General features: G+C 36.3%; 1 protein-coding gene across 1 annotated transcript; it reads right to left on the reverse strand.

The window, feature by feature from the left end:
• Positions 1–8,311: 8,311 nt before the first annotated feature.
• LOC120076137 (uncharacterized) lies at positions 8,312–8,797 on the reverse strand. The gene has a single exon (XM_039029913.1). It carries the CDS (start codon positions 8,795–8,797, stop codon positions 8,312–8,314), a length of 486 nt encoding a protein of 161 aa, XP_038885841.1.
• Between the last annotated feature and the right edge of the window lie 13,080 nt (positions 8,798–21,877).

The following is a 21,877-nucleotide window of genomic DNA, read 5'->3' on the forward strand; positions in this document are numbered from 1 at the left end:
ACCAACACAATCTTGGAATCCTTGATCACCTCAAGAACTCCACCTTTTCCTCTGCATTCGCACCCAATGGAGTGCAACATACCTAGAGATATCAAGTTTCTCTTGAGTAAAGGTACATGTCTCACATTTCTTAGAAGTTTGATTGATCCATCTTTTAGCTTGAAGGATACTGAACCAACCCCTTTGATCTTGCAGGCTTCATTGTTTCTCATGTACACAGATTCTCCATTTACATCCTTGTAAGTACTAAACCAAGGTCTGAAAGGTCTCATATGATAGGTACAACCAGAGTCAAGTACCCAGTCATGCTTCCCAAGAGGACTGATTTGGTTGGTCTGGTTTCTAATGGAGGCTAAGGCATTAGAATAAAAGTAAGAACCTTCAACCACTGAAGCTTCTGGTTGTTTTCCCTTCTGATCCTTCTCTTTTTCCTGATTTTTCTATTTCAAGTTGTAGCAATTTCTCATCAAGTGACCTTTCTTCTTGCAGTAGTTTCATCTCAGCTTGGTCTTAGGTTTGTGCTCTTCACCTGACTGGTTTTTATTCCCCTTAGACTGATTCTACTTGTTCTTCACTTTGACAAACAACCCCTCTGCACTAGGCTGCTCTTTTTTTACTGACTGAAGCTCTAACTCTCTAGTTCTTAATGCTGAAATGATGCCATTAATGATAACTGATTCTCTGCCATATAGGCTTCGGGTAGAGAGTTTAATAACACCAAAAGCTTCATTCTCATCGCCAATTTTCTCGCCAAGGCTCTTAAACTCTGAAACTACCCTCTTGAACTCATCCAAATTATCTGAGAAAGGCTTGGTAGAATCCATCTTGAGCGTGAAAAAACTTCTCCTTTAGATACATCTTGTTAAGGAGATCCTTGGTTGCAAAAAGACCTTCCAGCTTGACCCACATCTTGTAGGTCGTGTCATGATCAATCACTTGTGTCAAGATGCTGCCACTAAGATTAAGAACCAGAGTCTCATATGTAGTAAGCTCCATGTCTTCCCTTTCTTGAGCTGATATAGTAGGTGGCAGAGTTTATGGGTCCAAAAGGGCCTTATGAGCTCTCTGTTGTCCAAGCATAGCTTTGATTTTGGCCTTCCATAGGCCCAAATCGCCCTTTCCATCAAACTTCTCAATTTCATATCTTGCAACGATCATTTTTTTATCTAATCGAGTAACGAGTCTAGCTTTCTTGAGTATCTTAATGCTCCAAGAATGTTGACCTTGATGATCTTCAAACGCTCTGATACCACAAATTGTTGGGTTAACCACTCTTCACTAGACCCAAATATTCAAGATCAACGCTGGAAAGATGAATAAAATGCTAAGAAATATTCTGCTAAATCCTCGATGATCGATACTCGACGCTCGACGTCTTTCTACTCGATGCTCAATGAGAATTCCCTTCTTCGTCTGACGAATCTCTATTAAATCTTTGATGGAACTCGATGACAACTGAACTAATACTCAATCTTACTCAATGATTCTTGAACAATAATTTATGCGACTCGAAGGTGAAAATGATCAACTCGAAGCTACTCGATAGCGAAAATCGATGCACGATTGAACTCGATACTCAGTTATTTGGTGCGATTTGAATGGTGAATGTATGATGCGCGATTTGCAAAAAGAAGACAATTGTATGAACAAGAAAGATAAAGGTAAGAAGATTAAACACAAAGTTTACATGGTTCGGTAAGATTGCCTAAGTCCACGGAAAGATCCAAGTTCTTTACCGATGAAGATTGTGTACGGTTTTTGTTGTTTACAGAAAACTAGGAAAAATGATGATAACTCTCTGTTTTTGTTTTAAAGATTAGAGGTATTTATAAAGCATACTAGCTAACCGTTTACATCACAAAGTTAGTTATAAACAAATAAAAAACTGAGGTATTTGAGTCAAAGCTTCTTCAAGGTCCCTTCTTCTTCCTCCTCCTAAAACCCTTTATCCCCCAATTTCGATCCGGATTTCCTATCTTATCCGCTTAGATAAATCGTCTAAGCGGTATGTAGAAGAAACCGATAGCTAATATATTTTCCTTCTTGGGTAATCTTATGTGGCTTCTGTCTCTTGTTCCATCTTTTGTAGATCTATAGATTGGTCCATAATATTTATTGCATTTGAGCCCCTATTTCTTTTGAAACTTTCTAATTTTTTTCTTAATGTATTACCTTATTTGAGAAAAAAAAGGAACTTTGTCGACGTGAGGTTATAGACGGATTGAAAATTGGGATGGTTGGTGGTGTTGTTGGACTTGAAGAATATTATAAACCGTAAGAAAGAGAGTCATATTATCATTCTATTATTATTCCATGCTGGTGTTTGGTGTTCCAATTTTGCATTTTTAATTATGTACAGTTCATGGCCTTCAATTTTCTTTTGTTCATTGCAGAACATAGTTCATATCAGAAATCTAGAGAATCCAAGAAGTTTCGATCCACGTTTCCATCTTGAAGATACTTCTAGCTTTACTTATCTGGATGGTCACATGTATTTTTCTTATTTTCTTTCCAGTAGTACTTTCATTAGATACCTATTCCTAAAAACTCGTTTCATGCATTTTATTTAGAAACAAAGTTTTAACCATTTTCCATTGTCCTTTGAGAACGAAGTTTCTTTTCTGCAGTAATTTTAGAAGTGTAAGATTAATTACTTGCATGGCCCACCACTAGAAACAAGGCTTACGCCATTTTTTATATGGTGAAGGCGTAAGCCTTGAGGCACAATATTAGATCTTGAATGCTTTCTAAACCAATTAATCTTCAAACTATGATCGATAACATGAAATAAATCATCCATAAGAGCTTAACTCTATAAATTTTAGACGGATTAATAGGCCGTAACCAAGAGTTATATACTGTCCTAGAAACAATTGATGAAAGAAGATAGGAAAGACTACCATTCAAGCACCTCCAAATCATTAAAATTCTGGCCAAGACTCGATTCCTAAACAACGAATTTTTCTAGACTTTTCTAACTGAAACATAACAACACCTATCTAACTGAAACATAACAACGAATAAATGACGAAAAATTCATTAAAAACACTCAAGAACCCCATAACTCAATCTGGAATCATACCAAAAAGAAGTATGTAGTCCACTGTCACGGCATCTTGAACATCGATACAGACAAGTACGATGATGGAGAAAATAAATGCCAAGGATACGATGTTTTGGACTTCTTGGACTTCTCAATAATGCAATTTAACAAATAATAAGGAAGCTTGAGGGTATTAGAAAATGGCTCGGAGACAATGTTTTGGATTTAGTTTTGGCATATGACTTTAAAATAAGGACTAGTTTGGATGAAAGGAGGCTAAGACATTTGAGAAGAAATTTAAGGTGACGGTGATACTTAGAATTTTTTCTTTCACACAAGATTAGCTCAAATGCCATATATTTATTTATAATCTTGTGTTTTCCTAGAGTTTGGGCAAGTGGAGGTAATCCTCATACATCTCAATAGAGCAATTTAATGAATAATAAGTCAAGTTTAAAGGTATTTGAAACCATAGAAAATGCTCGTGTAAATGAGTATTGGTCATTGGTGGTCAAAACTACTCGGATTTTATTGGTCAAGACTATGGCTAAGAGACAATGTTTTGTATCTTTTGAGTTTTGGCATGACTTTTATATAAGGACTATAAAAGTTTGGATGAATGGAGGCTAAAGCATTTTAGGAAAAAATTTAAGGGAGTGGTCATATTTAAGAATTTTTCTTTCCCACAAGATTAGCTCAAATGCCATACATTTGTTTGTGCTCATGAGTTTTGCTATAGTTTGGATAAGTGGAGGTAAACCTCATACTTCTCAATAGAGCAATTTAAGCAACAATAAGAGAAGTTTTGGGGTGTTTGAAACCGTTGAGTGCTATTGTATAAGATTACGGGTCATTGCTGTTCAAAACAAAGTTCCTTTTTTTGGGGGGGGAGGGGGGGTGGCAAGAGTATGGATAAAAGCCAATATTTTGGATTTTTTTGAGTTTCACCATATGACTTTTAGATAAGGATTTTATAACTTCGGATGAACTGAGTTTAGACATTTGGAAAGAAATTTAAGGTAGCAGTATGGTTAACAATGTTTCTTTCCCACAAGATTAAGTTCAAATGACATACATTTGTTTGTGATCTTGAGTTTTGCTAGAGTTTGGAAAAGGGGAGGTAAACCTCATACTTCTCAATAGAGCAATTTCACAACAATAAGAGAAGCTTTAGGGTGTTTGAAACCGTTGGAAGTGCTATTGTATAAGATTATGGGTCGGTGGTTGTTTTTTTTTTGGGGGGAGAGACAATGTTTTGGATTTTTTTGAGATTTATGATATTTATATAAGGACTATAAAATTTTGAATGAACGGATGTTAAAGCATTTGTGAAGAAATTTAAGGTGACAGTGATACTTAAGATTTTTTTTCTTCCACACAAAATTAGCTCGGCCATACATTTATTTGTGATCTATAGTTTTGCTAGATTTTGGACAAGTGGAGGAAAACCTCACACTTCTCAATAGAGCAATTCAAGCACCAATAATGGAAGCTTTAGGGTGATTGAAAACGTTAGAAGTGTTATAGTATAAGGTCATTGGTGTTCAAAACAAGATTGTTTTTTTTTTTTTTTTGGTCTAGAGTATGGATAAGAGACAATGTTTTAGGTTTTTTGAGTTTTATCATTTGTCTTTTATAACAGGACTACAAAAGTTCAGATGAACGGAAGCTAAGGCATTTGAGATGAAATTTAAGGTGGCAGTGATACTTAAGAAATTTTCTTTCACACAAGATTAGCTCAAATTCCATACATTTGTTTATGATCTTGAGTTTTGCTAGAGTTTGGTGTAAGTGGAGGCAAACCTCATACTACTCAATAGAGCAAATTAAGCAACAATACATGAAGCTTTAGGTGATTGAAACTGTTGGAAGTGTTATTGTATAGGATTATAGGTCTTGGTGTAACGACCTCGAATTTCAATACTAAACTAAGGACGTTACCAAAATTTAACCTAAAACTAAGTTTACTAACTCTTATATTTTATAAAAATTTTAGCAACACAATGACATAAACATAATGAAACAAAAATTACTTTAGCACCTGTTTCAAAGAGATGCTCTTCTGCTAACATTCGAATCAATAAACTTCTCTCAACAGAACAAAAAGAGTTTTCAGAAAAATGAATACTCTCAAAATAACAACTTAGTCAGACTCAACGAAATGTAATGAATTGTCCAACTTAGGCTAACATGAAAAACGAATCAACTAAGAACTATTACAAAGTTTTCAACTCAATCAACTGAAACAACATGAACATAAACCAAAGTCTCAAAAGATAATTGTTCAAAATAAAATAAGCTTCCCAACACAAAGAAAGTAAACAACGACAAAATTCTATATGATGATCTTTCTCAAGCTTCATTTTTAGCATCACCAAGCTTGCCATGCTCGTTGGTACCTATAAAATCTGGTGGGGGTCAGTACACACTTGACACACGCCCTCCCAGATTACCTTCTTAACCTAGAAGGAGATCTGAAGACAGCAGATATCAACCCTCTTACGACATCCAATGCCCATCTCAACCTTAGAAACCTGTACTCACAAGCCTCGTGCCCCAGTAAACAGTTTATAATCATGCAATCCACTAGACATTCCTCAGTAACACAAGTGGCCAGTCTCAAAAGCACGAGTTATATATACATGCCAAAATAGTTAACATTACGGTGGAACCCATCTCAAGTTACCCTTATCCCTAATATGCACATAATAGTTTATTGAACAGGACAAAATTGTATACCTAAACACTTATGTCCTGGTTCCTCTAGAAGTCTTAATCTTTTAGTAGTAGACTGACAGATCCGCTAGGCTCCGGGGTGTGGACCATTACCTGAGGAAGAAATGAAAACATTGAAAAAAGTGAGCTAATGCCAAGTGAATGACTTTTAAAACATACTTCTAGTACACATGCTAGAGAAACACAATCATACTCAAGCATCAATTTTATGAAACTCAGGGTTCGCTAATATTAAAAACATTAATGTGTAACATCTCTAGAGAATGTTATAGAACTCTAAAAACATTGAATAACATTCATTCGTTTAGAAAACATCATCTTCTACCCTTAGTTGAGGGAGAGTCCTTTTGCTCAATCGCGCAATGTCGAATCCTTAGCTGATGTAGAGTAATCTCAATACAATCAGTGTCAATAATATAGTACCTACATGCACGTGTTTAAGTCCTGGATATCGTCATACCTTAAGTATCAGGGAGCCTAGATACCTTCATAACTTCAGTATTGGGTTTCCTCATTAGAACATTATAAAATATTATTTGTATTTAAGAAACTCAGCCTTTAGAACATCAAGCATTCTAATATCACATCCATTATAAGTATATAATTCATAAGGAATAACTCAACTCAAGGAATGCTTTGTAAAAACATGCTCCCAAGCATTAAAACTCAAGTATGCTTTTTAAAACTCATCATACCTCAGTTTAAACTTAGCTTTGAAAGCGAGGGAAAAGAATACTTCAAAACTCATATCAAACCTTAGGAATAGCATGCTTGGGATGGGCTTATATAATGAAATCGATAATTATAAAGCATTTAAAACATATCACTCACTGTCTTAGGTTACTTCCTCAAAGGGTGGTAAGCTTCCCCTAGTGGCGTCTGTCCTGTGACATCAATAAGTACCTTCGGTTAATGTTAATAGCTCCTTTCGAGCTTCTCTAACATTTAAGCTTAATACCAAGCTTAACATCTCATCAACACGTAGCCTAGCTCAGCGCATCATCGTACTAACTATGCTCAACACATCCCTAATACTTAAGTAAATTAAACACACCACCAAACTTATTCAATTTTACCTTGCAGCTAGGTTGGTGGGTGGAAGCACGCACATGCAGTGCTCACTGGCATTGGGATGCCCCCACCTTGCCTATGCGTCAAACTTGTGGTCGTAACCCTGGGCACGCCTCAACTCACACTCGTAGCCCCTCGCTTACATCGTGCATACCTCACAGCCAACACCCGTCACACCAATGCATACACTTCCTTAACGCACGCTTGACTATGGACACCTTTAGTCGGCCAACTACGTGCTTATGCGTAGGATGCAACTACTTCCTTGCTCATCTTGTCAATATTTCATATTTAACTTCCAGTTTAAATAGCTTAATTTCCAGAACTGATCTCACAAAATTTTCTTCTAAGAACTTGTTTCTAAATATCTGAACTACCTTACCTCAAAATTTCAGCCTTTGATTCATCTTAACAGGCTCGGAAACCTTCAATCTTTTCAAACTGCCCAAGTGACTCGAGAACCTTGAGCATCTGTGGAACTCTTCAACTTTTAGCTTGATTTCATGGGAATCTCCTCTCCTGGCAGCCTTAGATCAACTTCAACACTGAGCAAGCTTCATTTTTTGCAGCAATTTTCCTCATTTGGCACGGGTAAATTGTATAACCTGAGTTCTTCATTCCAGCGCTCCTTTTATACTAGATTTTGCATGACTAAGTTCTTCATTAAGGTGCCACCTGTCCCACTAATTTTTTTGCTTATAGCCTCTAATTAAGCCACTTAGTGCACCAACTGGTGATTAAGTTGTCTGCTTCAGCCTTCCCTTAAGACATGGGCTTGCGTACATGCAAGCCTTCCCTTTCGGCCAATTACATACCTCAACCAATACACACCCGCGTTCCTTCGGCTCTTGCAGTAGGTTGGCTTTTCACCAGTATTCACATAATCTCTAAATGCATCTCAGTGCCCTTCATGTCGTCGCATATCCCTTGAATAGCCAACACTGCAACCTCTAAGTTTTCTGGCCAGTGTCTTCTTTGTTGCCGCCTATCTTTCGCTTTGAGTTATGCCTACTAAACTCTTTCATAACACTCGGCGCATACATCACTCGACGCCTACCATGTGCTCACCTAGGAAACTTAGCTACCTGCACGCCACCAGCCCTGACCCTCACTAACCTCCTTGTGAGGTTAGTTCATCCCTTGATAGCCTCAGCCAAGTCCTTCCTCAAAGACACTTTAACCTCGATATGTCCCCTCAACACATATCTCATGCTTTTCCCATCCAACAACTTCCCTTAGCCTTGGGTGCATAACATCTCACGACCTAACTTCCTTACTAAGTGTTGGTTATCCAGCCACTACTCGAGGCTTATCTTCTTAATACTTATATATTTTCACAAACATCATTGACACACAACCAAGAAGAAGCTTAAATATAATTACTTAGTAAAGTAGGGTTAGGGGCTTACAATTTACTTCCCCCTAAGAAAATTTCATCCTCAAAATTTTCCTCGAGCTCCATCAATCAAACAAGTGGGGATATCTTCTATTCATTTGCTCCTTGGTGTCCCACGTAGCTTCCTCTACTTCATGGTTTCTCCACAATACCTTCACTAATGGTATTATTTTATTTCTCAACACCTGTTCTTTCTTGTCAAGAATCTGTACCAGCTCTTCCCCGTACGACAAATCTTCCTTTAGTTGTACCAATTGACCTTGCAAAATATGCGAAGGATCCAGTACATATTTCCTTAGTAATGATACATGGAATACGTCATGTATCCTTGATAGCTCTGCAGGTAAAGCTAATCTATAGGCTGTTAGCCCAATCCACTCGATTATCTCGTAGAGTCCTACGTATCTTAGGCTCATCCTGCCTTTCCTACCAAAATTTAGTATTCCTTTCCATGGAGATAGCCTCAAGAATACTCGATCTCCGATCTCAAATTCTAGTTCTCTTCTTCGCTTCTCTGCATAGCTCTTCTGTCTGTCCCAAGCTATCTTCATATTTTCTCTTATCAATTTAACATTGTCCAAGGTTATTTATACTAACGTTGACCCCACTAGTTTTCTTTTTCCAATTTTCATTCCAACAAACGGGAGTTCTGCACGATCTTTCGTACAATGCCTCGTACATGGCCATCCCAACACTAAAATGGTAACTATTATTGTATGTGAACTCTATTAGTGACAAGTGTGTATCCTAACTGCTTGTATAATGCAACACACATGCTCTTAACATGTCTTCCAAAGTTTGGATCGTTTGCTTTGACTGTCCATCCGTCTGCAGATGAAATGTTGTACTCAAATGTAACTTAGTACCAAGAGCCTTCTACAAACTAGGCCAAAACTTTGAAGTGAACTTCGGGTCTCTATCTAATACAATCGACACAGGAGCTCCATACTGACTCACAATTCTATCCACATACAACTTAGCTAGTCGATTGAGTGTAAAAGTAACTTTAACTGGTAAGAACTTAGCTATCTTTGTGAGTCAATCGACTATTTCTCATATACCATCATAACCACTCGGAGTCTTGGGTAACCCAAACAAGAAATCCATTGTGATATGTTCTCATTTTCACTCTAGTACTAGAAGTGGGTTAAGCAATCCTATAGATCTTTGACGCTCAGGTTTAACCTGTTGGCATACTGAACATTTCTATACAAACTCTGCTATGTCTCTTTTCTTTCTAGGCCAACAATAGCACTTCCTCAGGGTCCTGTATATCTTAGTATTGCCTGGATGCATAGCATAGGCTGAACTATAGGCCTCCTCTAGAATGGCGATCTTCAAATTCACAACAATAGACACACATAATCTGCCTTCCTTAAGTAAGACTCCATTTGATCTCAACTTATAATCTGATCTCTAGTTCTTACTTACTGCTTCGGTTAACTTCTAAAGATTGGGATCCCCTGGTTGCTCTATAAAAATATCATCTACCAGAGATACCAAAGCTACCAAACTCCTCGCTTGGCCTACTGTCAACCTAGCATCAACACTTTTCAATTCTCGTAGCAGTATACCTTTAACTAAAACAAGGGTAGCTTTAGAATATACCACATTCCTACTTAGTGCGTCAGCTATTACATTCTTCTTCCCTAGATGGTACTCAATGGTACAATCATAGTCTTTAATCAACTCTAATCACATCCTCTGTCTTAGATTTAACTCTTTCTAATTAAAGGTATACTTCAAACTCTTGTGATCAGTAAATATATGGCATCGTTCACTAAATAGGTAAAGGTCTCCATATCTTTAGGGCTAATACTACAGCTACTAATTTTAGATTGTGGGTAGGATAATCACACTCGTGCTTTTTCAGTTGTCTAGAAGCATAGGCAATTACCTTCTCTTCTTGCTAATATACATCATAACCCCTGTCTGGAAGCATCATAGTAAATCTCAAACTCCTTACCCGATACTGGAAAGGTTAGGATTGATGCGGACACCAATCTTTGCTTCAGCTTCTGAAAACTCTCGTCATACTTCTCAGTTCATTTAAACTTGGCATCCTTCCTAGTTAAGCTAGTTAACGAAAGAGCTATCTTTGAAAAGCCTTCCACGAATCTCTTATGTAACCTATTAATCCAAGGAAACTACATATCTTTGACACCAAGATAGGTCGCTCCTATTTTACTATTGCTTCCGTTTTCTGAAGATCTGTACTTACTCTTGTGGTTGACACTACGTATCCTAGGAATACAACTTGGTCAAGCCAAAACTCGCATTTTCTAAACTTTGCGTCTAATTGCTTCTCTCGTAATGTCTGCAGTACTATCTTCAGGTGCTCCTTATGTTTTTCCTATCTATCGAGTAAACCAAGATATCATCAATGAAAATGATTACGAACTGATCTAAGTAAGGATGAAATATCTTGTTCATTAGATCCATAAACACTGCTGGGGCATTTGTCAAACCAAATGGCATGACTAAAAACTCATAATGCACGTATCTCGTTCTAAAAGCGGTCTTAGGAACATCAGCTTCCCTAACCTTTAACTGGTAGTAACCTGATCTTAAGTATATCTTGGAGAATATTGAGGCTCATCTCAACTGATCAAATAAGTCATCGATGTGCGGTAACAGATATTTATTTTGGATTGTCACCTTATTCAACTGTCTATAGTCAATGCACAACCTAAGGGTGCCATCTTTCTTCTTTACAAATAGAATTGGTGCTCCCCACAGCAACGCATTGGGCCTAATATAGCTTTTGTCCACCAGTTCCTATAGTTGGACTTTTAGCTCTTTTAGTTTAGCTGGTGCCATCTTGTATGGGGCTTGTGAAATAGAAGTTGTACCTGGAATTAGGTCCATCGTAAATTATACTTCTCTGTCAGGTGGCAGGCCTGACAGTTCCTCAGGGAATACATCAATAAATTCCTGCATCACCGATACATCTTCTAGGCCCAATTTCTTGTATTGTGAAACTGTTACATGGGCCTCCTAAATACTACATCCTTTCCTCAATAGCTTCCTTGCTTTGGCTGATGAAATCAGGTTATTAGGAAGAACTCTTCTATTTCCTGTAAAGACTACTTAACTTCTCAAGGCCTCCTAAATACTATTTCCTTTTTATAGCAGTCAACGGAGCCATGATGTTTACTTAAAAAGTCCATGCCAAATATAGCATCAAACTCAAACAATTCTAAAAGGATTAAATCAATCAACATACTTTGTCCCTCAATCACAATCTCTATAAAACTCCTTTACCATTAATATCTTGCAAACAGGGGTAGAAATAAATAACTCATCAGACATATTTTCTAACATCTTATCAATATGCAATATAAACATGCTGGAAACAAATGAATGAGTAGCGCCAGGATCTAATAGTACATATGCAATATGGTCACAAAGATACCATACCAGCCACAACGTTGGGTGCCTCCTCAGCTTCTTGGTGGGTCACCGTATACACCCTGCCCTATTGTCGAGGTCTGCTAGTTACCCCTTTCTGTTGGACTTCATTAGTGCCTTCTCCTCCAACCTCGACTTCTCTAGTTCGATTTACTGTTTGAGAGGTTGCTCTTTTTCAGTATGCGCCTCTTGAATTAACTAAGGGCATTCTCTCTTGAAATGATCGGTCCGTCCACACTGATAACAAATATTTTTGCCACCATAACATGGTCCCAAATGGTTTTTACCACAACTCGAACACGGAAGTTTCCTGGTAGAATTGATAATAGATTCAGCAGCACGTCCTGATTGAGATCCTCCAACTAAACCAATTGGCTATTCAGACCTCATCTGGTTCTGTCTCTGCTGGTTTCCAGTTCCATTGCCTTTGGACACCACTTGCCCACTAAAGCGGAGCTTGAAGCTCCGACTCCCTAATACTGTGGGAGTGAATTTTTGTTGTTCTTCTCGGTCTTTTTGTCCTTTTTCTTCCTCTATTAAACTCCTTTCAACTTTCATGGTTGTCTCAACCAACCGGGAAAAGTCTACCCAATTAGTAGTGGAAGTTACTGGGGTGCAAATCTCCTTCCTCAAACCATCATCAAATCTTCTACATTTATCCTTATCTTTAGCGATAATAGAGAGTGCATACTGACATAACTCAGTGAATTTTTGCTCGTATTTAGCTACTATCAATGAGCCCTATACTAGATTTTGAAACTCATTCCTCTTTGGTTCTCTAAATGAGATGGAATAGTACTTATCTTCAAATGCCTTCCTAAACTCACCCCAAGTCAATATCTCAGATTTTCTACTTCTGGAATCTACGATCTTCCCCTACTTCTCTGCCCCCCTTCTGGAGCAGGAACACAACCAGTCCGACCTTTCAGCCTTTGCGCATCTCATCACGTCAAAACATTTCTCCATCAGCTCAAACCATACCTCCGCATCTATTGAACTCACTGATCCTTCAAATGTTGTGGCACCTAGTGCCTTCAGTCTTTTTATACCATATTTCTTCTTTGGATCTGCTTGCATAGATCCCACACTTGTTGCTAATCTCTGAGCAATCCTATCAAACACTCTATTCTTCATCTGAGGATCAACTCTATCTTGAGGGTACTAGACTCACCCTCGAATGTAGTCTCTTGTACGATAGGGTCTCTGTTAGTATCACGATCTCTACCCCCCTCAAGGTTCCTAACAGGATTTCTAATAGTGTCCCAATCCCTTTGAACTACGGGGTCTCTGGTAGGGTCACGATCCCTGTCTGCCGTCTATTTACTCAGCCTGCCACTTTTTCTAGGCATTCTTCCTATAATCATGTGCATATATTAGGGACATTAAATTATTTACATGCTTCCTATTCTAATGCATGTGTCTAATCCCAAAATCTTATGCTCTGATACCAACTTGTCACATCCCCTCCAAAATAACCTTTTTAACCTAGAAAGAGATGTGAAGGCAGTAGATGTCAACCCTCTTACGACATCCACTACCAATCTCAACCTTAGCAACCTATACTCACAAGCCTCGTGCCCTAGTAAACAGTTTATAAGCATGCAATCCACTGAACATTCCTCAGTAACACACGCAACCAGTCTCAGAAGCATGAATTATATATACATGCTAAAAGAGTTAAGATTACAATGGAACCCATCTCAAGTTACCCTTATCCCCAATATGTACATAATAGTTTATTGAACAGGACAAGCTTATACACCTAAATGAATTATGTTCTAGTTCCTCTAGAAGTCTTAATCTTTGTTTAGTAGACTGGCAGATCTGCTAGGCTCCGGGGTGTGGACCACTACCTGGGGAAGAAATGAAAACATTAGAAAAAGTAAGTTAACGCCCAGTGAGTGACTTTTAAAACGTGCTTCTAGTACACATGCTAGAAAAACACAATCATACTCAAGCATCAATTTTATGAAACTCAAGGTTCACTAATATTGAAAACATCAAAGTATAACATTTATAGAGAATGTTATAGAACTCTAGAAACATTGAATAACATTCATTTCATTTGGAAAACATCATCGTCTACCCTTAGTTGAGGGGGCGTCCTTTTACTCAATCGCTCAATGTCAAATCCTTAGCTGATGTAGAATAATTTTAATACAATCAACATCAACAATATCATACCTACATGCATGTGGTTAAGCTCTGGATATCGTCATACCTTAGGTATCAGGGGACCCAAATACCTTTATACCTTCAGTATCGGGTTTCCTCATTAGAACATCATAAAATCTTATTTGTATTTAAGAAACTCAGCCTTTAGAACATCATGCATTCCAGTAGAACATCCATCATAAATATATAAGTGATAAGGAATAACTCAACTCAAGGAATGCTTTGTAAAAACATGCTTCTAAGCATTAAAACTCAAGTATGCTTAACGAATTCATTTTAAAACTCATCATACCTCGGTTTAAACTTAGATTTGAAAGCGAGGGGAAAACATACTTCAAAACTCACATCAAACCTTAGGAATAACATGCTCGGAAAAAATTTTAAGTAGAGCATGTATTGGGCTTACATAATAAAATCGGTAATTAAAGGATGCTCAAAGGATTGTAAGCTTCCCCTAGTGGGGTTTACCCTGTGACATCATTAAGTGCCTTCGATTAATGTCACTAGGTCTCTTTTGAGTTTAACTCTAACATTTAAGCTTAACACCAAGCTTAACATCTCCTCAACGCATAGCCTAGCTCAACGCATCATCATACTAAACTATGCTCAACGCATCCCCAATACTTAAGCAAATTCAACACACCACCAAACTTATTCAATTTTACTTTTCAGCTAGGTTGATGGGTGGCAACTCGCACGTAGATGCTCATTAGCGTTGGGATGCGCCCTCCTTGCCTATGCATTGAGCGCTTGTGGCCGCAACCCTAGACACACCTCAACGTGACTCGCAACCCCTCGCTTACACCACGTATACCTCACGGCCAACGCTCGTCACTCCAGCGCATACACTTCCTCATCGACACCTGACTGTGCACACCCTTAGTCAACCAGTTGTGTGCTTATGCGTAGGATGCAACTGCCTCCTTGCTCATCCTATCAATATTTCAGATTCAGCTTCCAATTTAAATAACTTAATTTCCAGACCTCATCTCACAAAACTTCCTTCTAAGACTTTGTTTCTAAATATTTTAATTACTTTACCTCAAATTTTTTTCCTCTGATTTCTCTTAACAAGCTAAAAAACCTTCAATCTTTCCAGATTGCCCGGGTCACCTGAGAGCCTTAAGCATCTGTGGAACTCTGGAACTTTCAACTTGATTTCATGGGTATCTCCTCCTGGCAGCCCTAGATCAACTTCAACATTGATTAAACTTCGTTTGCTAGCAATTTCTCTCATTTGGCATGAACAAATTGCACAATCGAACTCTTCATTCCAACGCTTCTTTTATATTAGATTTTACATGACCAGGTTCTTCATTAAGGTGCCACCTGTCCCACTAATTTTTTGCTTAAAGCCTCTAATCAAGCCACTTAGCCCACCAACCAATGATTAAGCTGTCTGCTTCAGCCTTCTCTCAATGCATAAGCTTACGTCCATGCAAGCCTTCCCTCTTGGCGAATCGCATACCTCAACCAACACACACCCACCTCATTCTTAGGCTCTTACGTTAGGTTGGCCGTTTCACCAGTATTCACATAATTTCTAGACACACCTCAGCGATCTGATCCTTACAAGATACACGGACTCTGGCTTTCAAACCGATAGAGATTCTTGCAAATCAACATCGGGGTCAGTGTTTACTCTGAATAGAGTGGTTGTAGTTTGGCAAAGCATCAAGCAAAGATGCATCGTGGACTCTACTATGGAAGCCGAATATGTAGTAGCTTGTGAAGTAGCTAAGGAGACTATTTAGCCAAGGAAGTTCCTTTCTAATTTGGAAGTTGTTCCAAATATGGATTTGCTTATCATAGCGTATTGTGATAACAGTGGAGCTATGGCAAATTCGAAGGAGCCTCAGAGTCATCGTCAGAGTAAGCACATAGAACGAAAATATCACCTAATCAGGGAGATTGTGCATCGCGGTGATGTGGTAATCACGAAGATTATATCGGAGCACAACGTTGTTGATCCCCTTACAAAGGCCCTCACAACTAAAGTGTTCGAGGGTAACCTGGAGAGTCTAAGTCTGCGAGATATGCAGCATCTTGTCTAGGGCAAGTGGGAGATAATACTAGGGTATGCCCTAGTTTATTGTATATTGTACATTTTTATATTGTATTGTATATTAGTCTCCCGAGTCATTAACACAAGTGGGAGATTGTTGGGATTGATGTTCTAATTCTTCCGGAGTCTCATTGTTTTATAAATATACACATTGTTTAATGAATAAAATAAGTGTTATTTAATTCTAGCATTTACTCATATCCAATAAACAAAGCTCCTTCCTTCTAAAGTGAAATTAATTTTTGACATTAATTTAAAATTTAATTTGTATAACATTAAAAGTCACATCTCCATAACTTCCCTCTGATTAAACCATTAAATTGAAACACCCCTCCCTTCCAAAATGAAATTAATTCTTGACGTTAATTTCAAATTAAATTTGTGTGACATAACCCCCTTCCAAAGTGAAATTAATTCTTGACATTAATTTCAAATTAAAGTTGTGTGACATAACCCCCTTCCAAAATGTAATTAATTGTTGACATTAATTTCAAATTAAATTTGTGTGACATAAAGTCCATTTCCCACAATTTCCCTCTGATTAAACAATTTAAAATGAATCACCCCGTTCTTAGCAATCAAATCACAATAATTACACTTAAGTTTTTAAAATTCCAAAAATGCCCTTTAATACTATAAAATACTGAAATTACATTAATAACAAAATTCGGGGTGTTACAAAAAACATATCATAGGAAAAACATTAAGAACTCTAAGCATGTTGTTCTACTAAAAAGTAAAGGAAATATGTACACTTACCCCTGTAGAAATCTTCTAAAAAATCCTCTGTACAAGATCACGAGCACACCAACTTTACTCCCTCGAACAAGATAGCACGAATACCGAGCTTTCTTCGACACCATCACTTGGAGCCTTTGTTATTCTCTGGCAAGAAACAGGAAGGGTGATCTCCTTTTGTTTTTTAGAGAAAGAAAGATAGTTAGATTGAGAGAGATTTGAGAGACTTTTCTTCCTTTTCTTTCACATAAAAATTGCAACTACTTTTCTATGTATTCACAACACAACACTTAGGGAAGAGGGAAGATGAGGGTTATTTTAACTCCCATCCATCATGATGGAAATAACTTCCCTATAATGGGGACTTATTAAATATACATTATTATCATATAGTAAAGTATATTATATGATTAATTAACTAACTTAATTAATCATATAATATGCATTTTAATCACATTAAAATGCACATCTCTTTTATAACTTATAGTTTTAATATGAATCATATTCACATTACACTTTAACTTATAGTATTCATATAATTTTCATTTACATAAATAACGTTTGAATCTCATTCAAATATTCATCTCTCAAATATTATATAGTTTTAATTATAAATCATATTTATAATTAATTATATACTACAATGTATCAATATATATTATACTTTATATTAATTAATTTAATATAATTAACACATTATATTCCCTTAAAAAATTTGGACAATTCAAATTATTCCAAGGAAAACAATCGTTCCTTGTTTTATCTTTTCTAGCAAGGCGACCTAATGAACCTATAGATTAGAAGCTTTAATAATACGAGATCAATTAATGAAATTTTCAATTAAATTAATCAACATTCATCAACTATTAGTCATTCCACTAAAGACCGACAGTTGCACTTTTCGCATTGTAGATATATTTCTAGGTCCATTGATATAACCAACCAACAGTAAGTTGACTTTTCACAAACTACACGTAACTATAGTTGGGCCAAATTACCGTTTTACCCATTTAATTATATCTAACCCCTTAAGTACCACTAATTTCTCTAATGAACAATTAGTTACAGTCAAACTATAAACTAAACCCTTCTCTAGCCACTAATTCCTCTACTTACCCTCAAGACGAGAATGAGTGAATTCCATCTTATTTAGTTGTATTTCCAGCTCCCTACTCGGACAAATCCCCAAAATGGTAGGCATATTGAGCCGACGAATCTGGTCACTCTCATCCATACAGATCAAAGGATCATCCTCATGAACAGGAGTTCACAACTCACTCGGGATTAACATCAAGTCAACTATGATCATCCTAATGAAATGTAAGTCTCTTCACGTAACGACATTATAAAGAGAGACTAATCATTTCACAGTCTGATCTTATGCAACCTCTTTGTATAGGATACCACAACTCACATGTCTTCATATGAACAACCAAGATCAAATCATTTGTAACATTTTACAACTATTGTAACAATTACAAAGTGGGTCGTCTCTATAGTGTCACCAAGATAAGGTATCCAATCTTATCCATATACTATAGACCATTTAGTTTATCACTTACATATGATCCACTTGTATGTCAACCACATACATGTTTAAGTTCACTAAATAATCTTAGATCTTAGTTTATTTGATTGAGTTCATGCAAACGAAATGTTAAATAAAATAACATCTTATTTTATTAAGTAAATATTTTGTGTATAAAGAATTTACAAGCTATGAAATCCACGAGATTCAAGACATCAACCCAATCATTTGTACCCTTTCTCATACTCTAGTCAATGAGGACATGCCTCTCTTAAGTTTGGAGGAGAGTTATTCGCTTCAACTTCTATGATCCTATGTGTAAAATGTTATTCATGAAATATTATGTAAATATGCTAGGTCTTGAAAAAGGGGGAAAAAAATAAATGTTATTATGAGCCTATGAGGGTTGACTGAGCCTAAAGGATGTTATTTACTGATTTGCAGGTGATTTGGTGGGTTTTGGCAGGTGCTTTTGCGCAAATCGTAGATTTCTGATTGATGAGGCTGCATCACTAGATTTACTGTGATCGCATTAGTGAGCCCTAATTTTCAAGAATTTAACCCAATCAAAAGTGGTTGTGATTTTCACATTTTAATTAGTTGGGCAGCCCCGATTTCACCTTGTAAACCCTCAAAACATGAATCTTGACCTTCCTCAACCAATTTGGGGCCTTTAAATGGAGGAGAAGCATCTCATTTTAAGCAACAACTTTCCATCATCGAGATCTTCACCTCTCTTCATCGTTTCTACCATTCAATCAGTCCTTGGACGTGTTCTCAACTTCTTAAGTCAGTAGCCTCAAGAACGAAAGTTCCTCTGAGGTGTAAAGGCTCTAGGTCATTTCATCCCATGAAAGTGTGTGGTGAAGAGCAATTCTTCCTTGAAAAAATGGAATCAACCTAGGGAAAGATTAGAAAATTGAGGATTTGTCCCAACACCTCTTGAGTTGTATGTTTTTCAGCATTTATATTCATTTATTTCTTGTAGTTATTTTATTTTATTTTCACTCATGGAACATCATCTTGTAGCTATGATTTATGATTTAATGAAAGTTATTCTTTTATCATTACTCATGAGCTAAATTCTCTGAGTTTAGTTATATGGCTACCCTAGGGTTTTATGGCTTGAGCAATGTTTATGTTTCATACCTCTTTGCCTTATGCATTTCCTTTGTTGAGCTTATAGAAAAATATTGTTGAGTTTGATCACTTAATTTAGCAATCTAGTGGAGTCCTAATACTAAAAATGTTGAGATATAAACTGTTGTCACGAAGGAATACGGGACTATGAGCCTAGAAATAGGAGGGTCGGTCACCTTAGAAATAAAGGACACCATAGGATAAAGAATCTAAACTTGAACTAATTTAAGATCCAGCTAACCATGGAAACATTAGGCATTAGCTGCTTAGATCTTCTAAAGAAACTTGACACAAGACCAAATAGGAGTAGTTTTCTGTTCATGCACATTCCACTGTCTTGATATGATTTGGTCGCGTCACTTGCAGCATAGAAACCTAAAGGTCAGAATATAATTGTATCCCTGTTCAACACTCTTGTATACTACTTTTATCGACATTAACCTAAAAATCACTCATTCACTAGTTACCAATTGGTTTGCATCGAAAAACACTTTCTTAGAAAAACTAAACTGCATAAATAGTCTCGTGGGATTCGATTCTTGGAATACTCCAAGATTTATTACTTATCGACAGTGTATGCTTGCAAACCATATTTACTCTCATTTTCATCACTCATACACATTTGATCGATTAGTTACTATTCGACAAAGAACTCGACAAGAACAAAGCATGTAATTCATCATCAAGATCAATCTTCATAATAGTCAGCTTGTTAATAATATCTTAAAAATCACTCAAATGTTCAGTAACAGACTTCCCACCCTTCAATTTCAAATTAACAAGTCGCTTGATTAATAAAGTTTTGTTATGTGTGATCTTCCTTTCATAAAGACCTTCCAATTTCTTCCACAAATCATATGGGTCAAACTCCTAAGGAACATGGTTGAAAATGTATATCAATCCACTGCCTAATAGTCCCCAAGTTTTTCTCTTTAACTTTCTCCAGTATTTTTCTTCCATTTTCTCTAGTTTTGCAAGCTTATGGATGGTGCCATCAGCTCTTGTGGTTGTTTTAATTAGATCTAACAAATATTTACAATATAACAAATCCTTCATCATCGGTCTCCAGATGGAATGATTGGTTAATGTTAATTTTAATCATTGAACTGCCTCCACCATTACTAGTAGACTCCATAACAATGATTAAATTAAAACTCGCTCTGATACCAAATGATAGATCCCAGATTAATAATATATCAACAATCCATTTGAATCACCTCCAAGACAATTAACTAAACAATAATACTCCAATACACCACAACTAATCACCAAATTATCACCAAGCAATCAACCAATAATGTACAACAATAAACCATAAAATTTTGGAAGACTAAAAATAAATAACACTCATGAATTACACATGGAAAACCCCTTCGATGAGAAGAGTAAAAACCACAAGATTTGTGAGGATTCCAGCCTTGTCAACTTTTGTTATTCTGAAATTGAGGGAACAAGAATCCAAATGAGTCATATAAAGATTCACTATCCACCAATACTTTCATACATAAGAGATCAACACTTAGATAAAAAGAATGAAAAATACCCAATTTCAAAAATACTGTTCAGCAGTGATTACGGACAAATTAGAGCTCCAAAAAACAATTCCACCATTCAAAATAAGACTCTATGTTTCTCGAACAGACAAACCAAAATTCAGCATGATCCAACAGTTAAAACTCTAGTAATAGATAACTTTGTGATAGATGTCCTTGGAAAACCGAATTGCCTATGTTCTTCCTCTATTTCTCTCCGTTTTTCTGTTTTTTTTTTTTTTTTACTCTCTTTCTTCTTAGATCATACCCATATCCCCCCCCCCCCCCCAAAAAAAAAAAAAAAGATGTGTCAACACAAAAATTAGCCCCAATTAAGCTAAACATATACTCAACATTTAGGGCTCACATAACACAAGTTTAAAAGAAAATAAAGAGAGTGAAAAAATAACTTAAGTATAAATTACATTTGCATCCGTTTATAATTAAAAACACTTTATTTGTACTCTTTAGAGTTTCTTCCCCCCAAATTTTATACTTTCAGACAAATACAATAACTAAAAAAATGTATCACTTTGTGTAGTGAATAAGTAACTGAATTTTAACTTTACATAATAACTAAATATTTTTAAAATAAATAATAACTACACCTTTTCATTTGCCACGGAATCCTCTTAATGTATTATATCTTCACATAAAAACTAAAATTCAAATGGACACATCCCTATAGTACACAACCCTTCACATGATAACTAAATATTTTTTCAAGAATAAATACAAGTTTTCCTGTTTTCTTTAGCCCCATCTCCATTTTAAGAATGACAGATAGAAAGAATTGTAGAATGATAAATGAAGTTTTTGTTATTTGTAAAAAATAAATATATATATATATTGGATCATGTCAAAGTGAAGCCTAGACGAAAATGTATGATTGTTATAGTAATATTTAAATTTTGATTTATTATTGGATTTGACTATTATATTTGAGGGGGAAATCATATATGAATAGTATCTTGATGTTTAAATTTTGATACAATATTGATTATTAGATTCATTTCCAACACTAACAAATTTTTAGGTTATT

This window comes from Benincasa hispida, chromosome 4, assembly GCF_027475165.1.
Source record: "Benincasa hispida cultivar pf3 chromosome 4, pf3_genome.v1.1, whole genome shotgun sequence".
NCBI classification, from domain to species: domain Eukaryota; kingdom Viridiplantae; phylum Streptophyta; class Magnoliopsida; order Cucurbitales; family Cucurbitaceae; genus Benincasa; species Benincasa hispida.